The following is a 6,988-nucleotide window of genomic DNA, read 5'->3' on the forward strand; positions in this document are numbered from 1 at the left end:
AGTGTGACTTACCATGTTGAAGTAGTTCCCCATGAACCAAAGCCTAAAACTGCCATAGGAATGAATAGGAAAATCAAACACAGTTTCACCAGTAATCCATGAGTGACACCATTTCTTTCCATCCTCCTATTTTATACTGTGAATGACATAGAGCTATGAAACTTTCCATGATTGGAGACGGGGGACAGCTGTTGACCACATTTCAAAAAGTTTTCAAATACCATGTACGGTTTCCGAGATATTAGACTTTGATCGGGAGCATGCGCCTCCATGTTATGAAGCCAGGACAGGGGGAGACACAGAATGAGGTGCTGCGTGAGTGAGAAACAGCAGGTGTCAAAAAAGGATGGATATTGATCCGGCACAAACATTTACAGTTCTTTTAAGCTCTTCAAGGCTCTACCATGAATCCTGATGCCAGATAAGCTTAACTCGGCCACAGCTTGGCTCTGGTGCCAGAAGCACGCACCAAGAGGCAGGCCCCGTCTAAATTTCTTCCGAAATTTTCTAGTTGGGGCCTGCCATAGCATTGCATAGGAGAGCAGTGCATTGCGAAGCAATGCACTGCCTCCCATGCAATGCATGGCAGGCACCTATTACTATTCACCTCTAAACTGGTCTCTTTATTTATTCTTTATTTTTCTTCCGTCAAAATTAATGCGGCCCGAACCGCTGCGTGCACCCCCACAATTTATACATCAAAACGACCGGCTCGGTCCCGTGAGGTGTGCTATTACTTTTATTGGCGTTTCGAGTTACTATGGCGACGTAATTAACGAAAAACCGAGCCCAAAAATCCCATAGGAATGAATGGAGTCAGGGGCGGAAGAAATCCTCAAAATTCACTGTTTTTGAGGCTCTGCTGTATCGCCATACTTTCACCTAGAAACACAGTTTGACTTTCAGTTTGTAGGAAAATCCGACGGCTCTTCAGAAGTGAAAACGGTTTGTTGATAACTGCTACGGTTTCTCTAAAATTAGACTCCAAGCGACACAAAGTTTGAGAGAAAATCACACTCTTAACAGTGGAGATGGCAGTTACTAGAGTGTAGAAAGAGGGGATTTTTTTCAGGAAAAATGAGTTTCAACTGGCACTCACGGCCACAAATTTCGCTCTACAGCCACAATTTTCGGTCAGATTGTAGGGCCGGGCCTCTGCTTTCACACAATAATTTCAAAATTGTTCTAAGTCTCATAGATTTCTGTCAAAACACCCTCGATCGCCAAGACGCACAGGAATTCTGTAGGCCTTCTCCCATGTATTTTCAATGAGAGCTTGACCTGTAATCCATGAGTGACACCATTTCTTTCAAAAATCATATTTTATACTGTGAATGACATAGAGCTATGAAAATATCCATGATTGGGGACGAGGGACAGCTGTCGCCCACAGTTTAAAAAATTTTCAAATACCATGTACGGATTCCGAGATATTAGACTTTGTTCGGGAGCATGTTCAGGCATTTTTGCCTTTTTCTCCATTTTCCCTTACTTTTCACCCAGTGTTGTGTCTTTATTATTATATTTTCAACAAAAATGTGTTAATATTCTCGATCCCCTGTCCGTTCTGATAAAAACGGTCCAAGAATGACATCGATCGCCCCTACGGTTTCAGAGTTATGGCCAGTTGTTCGGGAGCATGCGCCTCCATGTTATAAAGCCTAGACCAGGGGAGACAGAGAGAGAGGTGCTGCGTGAGTGAGAAACAGCAGGTGTCAAGTTACACTGACGCTCTTTGCTGATTGGCTGATTCATTCCTCACTGTTCTATTTATAGCTCTGTGTATCTCCTACTGTATATGTCTGGATGGGATTCTGTCTTTCTTTCTGCCTCTCTGTGTCTCACACTGGGACACACACCCACACACACACCCACACACACACCCACCCACACACAGACACACACCCACACACACACATGCATGGATTACTATCTTTCTGAGGACTTTGCATTGACTTTCATTGATATTCATTCATTTCTATGGCTTAAACCTGACCTGACACCTAACCCTTTGACCAGCTTCATAGGGGGCAACTACATGGCGGCCATGTTGTGTGGGGAACTTAAACAGCATGTACTGCTGTTCCAACACCCAGACAACAGTGATTGACCCTAAAGGTCAATTTCTTTCATACACCCTCCATGCTTACTAATGATTATTTAAAGCTTATAATAACATACACAATGGTTTTAGAATAGCAAGCATGTTCTATATAACTAATAGAAATAACCCAGACCTGAAAGGACAACCATGCTTGATTTTCAAAATAAGACAAAATCTGCTCTATAAAATAAAAGCCTTTAAACAATAGATGATTGCAGGAGTGGGCTTCACACTACTGTTGGAGCTCCCCCAGTATTGGAAATAGGACCATGTTGGCCTTTTAAAATAAAGCCTACTGAAACTTTCAAAATAAAAGCCTCAACCCCCCATAGTTACTATGGATTTTGTGAGCTCACAAGAGCATAGAAAAGGATTTTTAAATAGCAAGCGGGTTCTATTTAACCAATGCAACTAACCCAGACCTGAAAGGACACCCATACTAGGTTTTCAGAATAAGACAAAACATGCTCTACAAAATAAAAGCCTTTACACTTTAAACAATAGATCATTGCAGAACTGGGCATTACACTACTGTTGGAGTTCACCCAGTGTTGGAAATGGGACTATGCTTGAAATATGGGTTACTGAAACTTTCAAAATAAAAGCCTCAACCTCCCATAGTTACTATGGATTTTGTGAGCTCACAAGAGCATAGAAAATGATTTTTAAATAGCAAGCGGGTTCTATTTAACCAATGCAACTAACCCAGACCTGAAAGTACAGCCATGCTGGACTTTCAAAATAAGACAAAACATGCTCTACAAAATAAAAGCCTTTGCATTTTAAACAATAGATCATTTCAGGACTGGGCTTCACACTAATGTTGGAGCTCACCTAGTGTTGCCCATTTAAAATAAGGCTTATTGAACATTTCAAAATAAAAGCCTGAGTCCTCCAGAGTTACTAGTAATATTCTAAGCTGATAATAGCATAGAATATGATATAGACAATAAAAAAATAGCAAGCTCTGGTCGGAGCAAAACGCACCAAGAGGCAGGCCCCGTCTAAATTTCTTCCGAAATTTTCTAGTTTATTATTTTTCTTCCGTCAAAATTAATGCGGCCCGAACCGCTGCGTGCACCCCCACAATATATACATCAAAACGACCGGCTCGGTCCCGTGAGGTGTGCTATTACTTTTATTGGCGTTTCGAGTTACTATGGCGACGTAATTAACGAAAAACCGAGCCCAAAAATCCCATAGGAATGAATGGAGTCAGGGGCGGAAGAAATCCTCAAAATTCACTGTTTTTGAGGCTCTGCTGTATCGCCATACTTTCACCTAGAAACACAGTTTGACTTTCAGTTTGTAGGAAAATCCGACGGCTCTTCAGAAGTGAAAACGGTTTGTTGATAACTGCTACGGTTTCTCTAAAATTAGACTCCAAGCGACACAAAGTTTGAGAGAAAATCACACTCTTTACAGTGGAGATGGCAGTTACTAGAGTGTAGAAAGAGGGGATTTTTTACAGGAAAAATGAGTTTCAACTGGCCCTCACGGCCACAAATTTCGCTCTACAGCCACAATTTTCGGTCAGATTGTAGGGCCGGGCCTCTGCTTTCACACAATAATTTCAAAATTGTTCTAAGTCTCATAGATTTCTGTCAAACACCCCTCGATCGCCAAGAGTCAGTAGATTTCTGTAGGCCTTCTCCCATGTATTTTCAATGAGAGCTTGACCTGTAATCCATGAGTGACACCATTTCTTTCCATAATCATATTTTATACTGTGAATGACATAGAGCTATGAAAATATCCATGATTGGGGACGAGGGATAGCTGTCGCCCACAGTTTAAAAAATTTTCAAATACCATGTACGGATTCCGAGATATTAGACTTTGTTCGGGAGCATGTTCAGGCATTTTTGCCTTTTTCTCCATTTTCCCTCTCTTTTCACCCAGTGTTGTGCCTTAATTATTATATTTTCAACACAAATGTGTTAATATTCTCGATCTCCTGTCCGTTCTGATAAAAACGGTCCAAGAATGACATCGATCGCCCCTACGGTTTCAGAGTTATGGCCAGTTGTTCGGGAGCATGCGCCTCCATGTTATAAAGCCTAGACCAGGGGAGACAGAGAGAGAGGTGCTGCGTGAGTGAGAAACAGCAGGTGTCAAGTTACACTGACGCTCTTTGCTGATTGGCTGATTCATTCCTCACTGTTCTATTTATAGCTCTGTGTATCTCCTACTGTATATGTCTGGATGGGATTCTGTCTTTCTTTCTGCCTCTCTGTGTCTCACACTGGGACACACACTCACACACAGACACACACCCACACACCCACACACACACACAGACACACACACATGCATGGATTACTATCTTTCTGACGACTTTGCATTGACTTTCATTGATATTCATTCATTTATATGGCTTAACCTGACCTGACACCTAACCCTTTGACCAGCTTCATAGGAGGCAACTACATGGCGGCCATGTTGTGTGGGGAACTTAAACAGCATGTTCTGCTGTTCCAACACCCAGACAACAGTGATTGACCCTAAAGGTCAATTTCTTTCATCAACCCTCCATGCTTACTAATGATTATTTAAAGCTTATAATAACATACACAATGGTTTTAGAATAGCAAGCATGTTCTATATAACTAATAGAAATAACCCGGACCTGAAAGGACAACCATGCTTGATTTTCAAAATAAGACAAAATCTGCTCTATAAAATAAAACCCTTTAAACAATAGATGATTGCAGGAGTGGGCTTCACACTACTGTTGGAGCTCCCCCAGTATTGGAAATAGGACCATGTTGGCCTTTTAAAATAAAGCCTACTGAAACTTTCAAAATAAAAGCCTCAACCCCCCATACTTACTATGGATTTTGTGAGCTCACAAGAGCATAGAAAAGGATTTTTAAATAGCAAGCGGGTTCTATTTAACCAATGCAACTAACCCAGACCTGAAAGGACACCCATACTAGGTTTTCAGAATAATACAAAACATGCTCTACAAAATAAAAGCCTTTACACTTTAAACAATAGATCATTGCAGAACTGGGCATTACACTACTGTTGGAGTTCACCCAGTGTTGGAAATGGGACTATGCTGCTCCTTTGAAATATGGGTTACTGAAACTTTCAAAATAAAAGCCTCAACCCCCCATAGTTACTATGAATTTTGTGAGCTGACAAGTGCATAGAAAATTATTTTTAAATAGCAAGCGGGTTCTATTTAACTAATGGAACTAACCCATACCTGAAAGTACAACCATGCTGGACTTTCAAAATAAGACAAAACATGCTCTACAAAATAAAAGCCTTTGCATTTTAAACAATAGATCATTTCAGGAATGGGCTTCACACTAATGTTGGAGCTCACCCAGTGTTGCCCATTTAAAATAAGGCTTACTGAAAATTTCAAAATAAAAGCCTCAGTCTTCCAGAGTTACTAGTAATTTTTGAAGGTGATTATTGCATACATAATGATTTTTAAATAACGGCCAGAGAAACTTTGTGGTCCCAGAAGCACGCACCAAGAGGCAGGCCCCGTCTAAATTTCTTCCGAAATTTTCTAGTTGGGGCCTGCCATAGCATTGCATAGGAGAGCAGTGCATTGCATTGCGAAGCAATGCAATGCACTGCCTCCATGCAATGCATGGCAGGCACCTATTACTATTCACCTCTAAACTGGACTCTTTATTTATTATTTTTCTTCCGTCAAAATTAATGCGGCCCGAACCGCTGCGTGCACCCCCACAATATATACATCAAAACGACCGGCTCGGTCCCGTGAGGTGTGCTATTACTTTTATTGGCGTTTCGAGTTACTATGGCGACGTAATTAACGAAAAACCGAGCCCAAAAATCCCATAGGAATGAATGGAGTCAGGTGCGGAAGAAATCCTCAAAATTCACTGTTTTTGAGGCTCTGCTGTATCGCCATACTTTCACCTAGAAACACAGTTTGACTTTCAGTTTGTAGGAAAATCCGCCAGCTCTTCAGAAGTGAAAACGGTTTGTTGATAACTGCTACGGTTTCTCTAAAATTAGACTCCAAGCGACACAAAGTTTGCCAGAAAATCACACTCTTAACAGTGGAGATGGCAGTTACTAGAGTGTAAAAAGAGGGGATTTTTTTCAGGAAAAATGAGTTTCAACTGGCCCTCACGGCCACAAATTTCGCTCTACAGCCACAATTTTCGGTCAGATTGTAGGGCCGGGCCTCTGCTTTCACACAATAATTTCAAAATTGTTCTAAGTCTCATAGATTTCTGTCAAACACCCCTCGATCGCCAAGAGTCAGTAGATTTCTGTAGGCCTTCTCCCATGTATTTTCAATGAGAGCTTGACCTGTAATCCACGAGTGACACCATTTCTTTCCATAATCATATTTTATACTGTGAATGACATAGAGCTATGAAAATATCCATGATTGGGGACGAGGGATAGCTGTCGCCCACAGTTTAAAAAATTTTCAAATACCATGTACGGATTCCGAGATATTAGACTTTGTTCGGGAGCATGTTCAGGCATTTTTGCCTTTTTCTCCATTTTCCCTTACTTTTTACCCAGTGTTGTGTCTTTATTATTATATTTTCACTAATAAAGGATGAATATTAATGTTCCCCTGTCCGTTCTGATAAAAACGGTCCAAGAATGACATCGATCGCCCCTACGGTTTCAGAGTTATGGCCAGTTGTTCGGGAGCATGCGCCTCCATGTTATAAAGCCTAGACCAGGGGAGACAGAGAGAGAGGTGCTGCGTGAGTGAGAAACAGCAGGTGTCAAGTTACACTGATGCTCTTTGCTGATTGGCTGATTCATTCCTCACTGTTCTATTTATAGCTCTGTGTATCTCCTACTGTATATGTCTGGATGGGATTCTGTCTTTCTTTCTGCCTCTCTGTGTCTCACACACAGACACCC

The 6,988-nt window shown here is 41.3% G+C and overlaps 1 protein-coding gene across 1 annotated transcript in view; it reads left to right on the forward strand.

The window, feature by feature from the left end:
• The first annotated feature begins 260 nt into the window (after nucleotides 1–260).
• LOC124863125 overlaps nucleotides 261–6,988 on the forward strand; it is a 17,927-nt gene continuing 11,199 nt past the window's right edge. The window contains exon 1 of the mRNA XM_047357373.1: nucleotides 261–308. Coding sequence (XP_047213329.1) covers nucleotides 261–308 — 48 coding nt within the window. The remainder of the gene's footprint in view (nucleotides 309–6,988) is intronic.

Source organism: Girardinichthys multiradiatus, chromosome X (genome assembly GCF_021462225.1).
Source record: "Girardinichthys multiradiatus isolate DD_20200921_A chromosome X, DD_fGirMul_XY1, whole genome shotgun sequence".
Taxonomy (NCBI): domain Eukaryota; kingdom Metazoa; phylum Chordata; class Actinopteri; order Cyprinodontiformes; family Goodeidae; genus Girardinichthys; species Girardinichthys multiradiatus.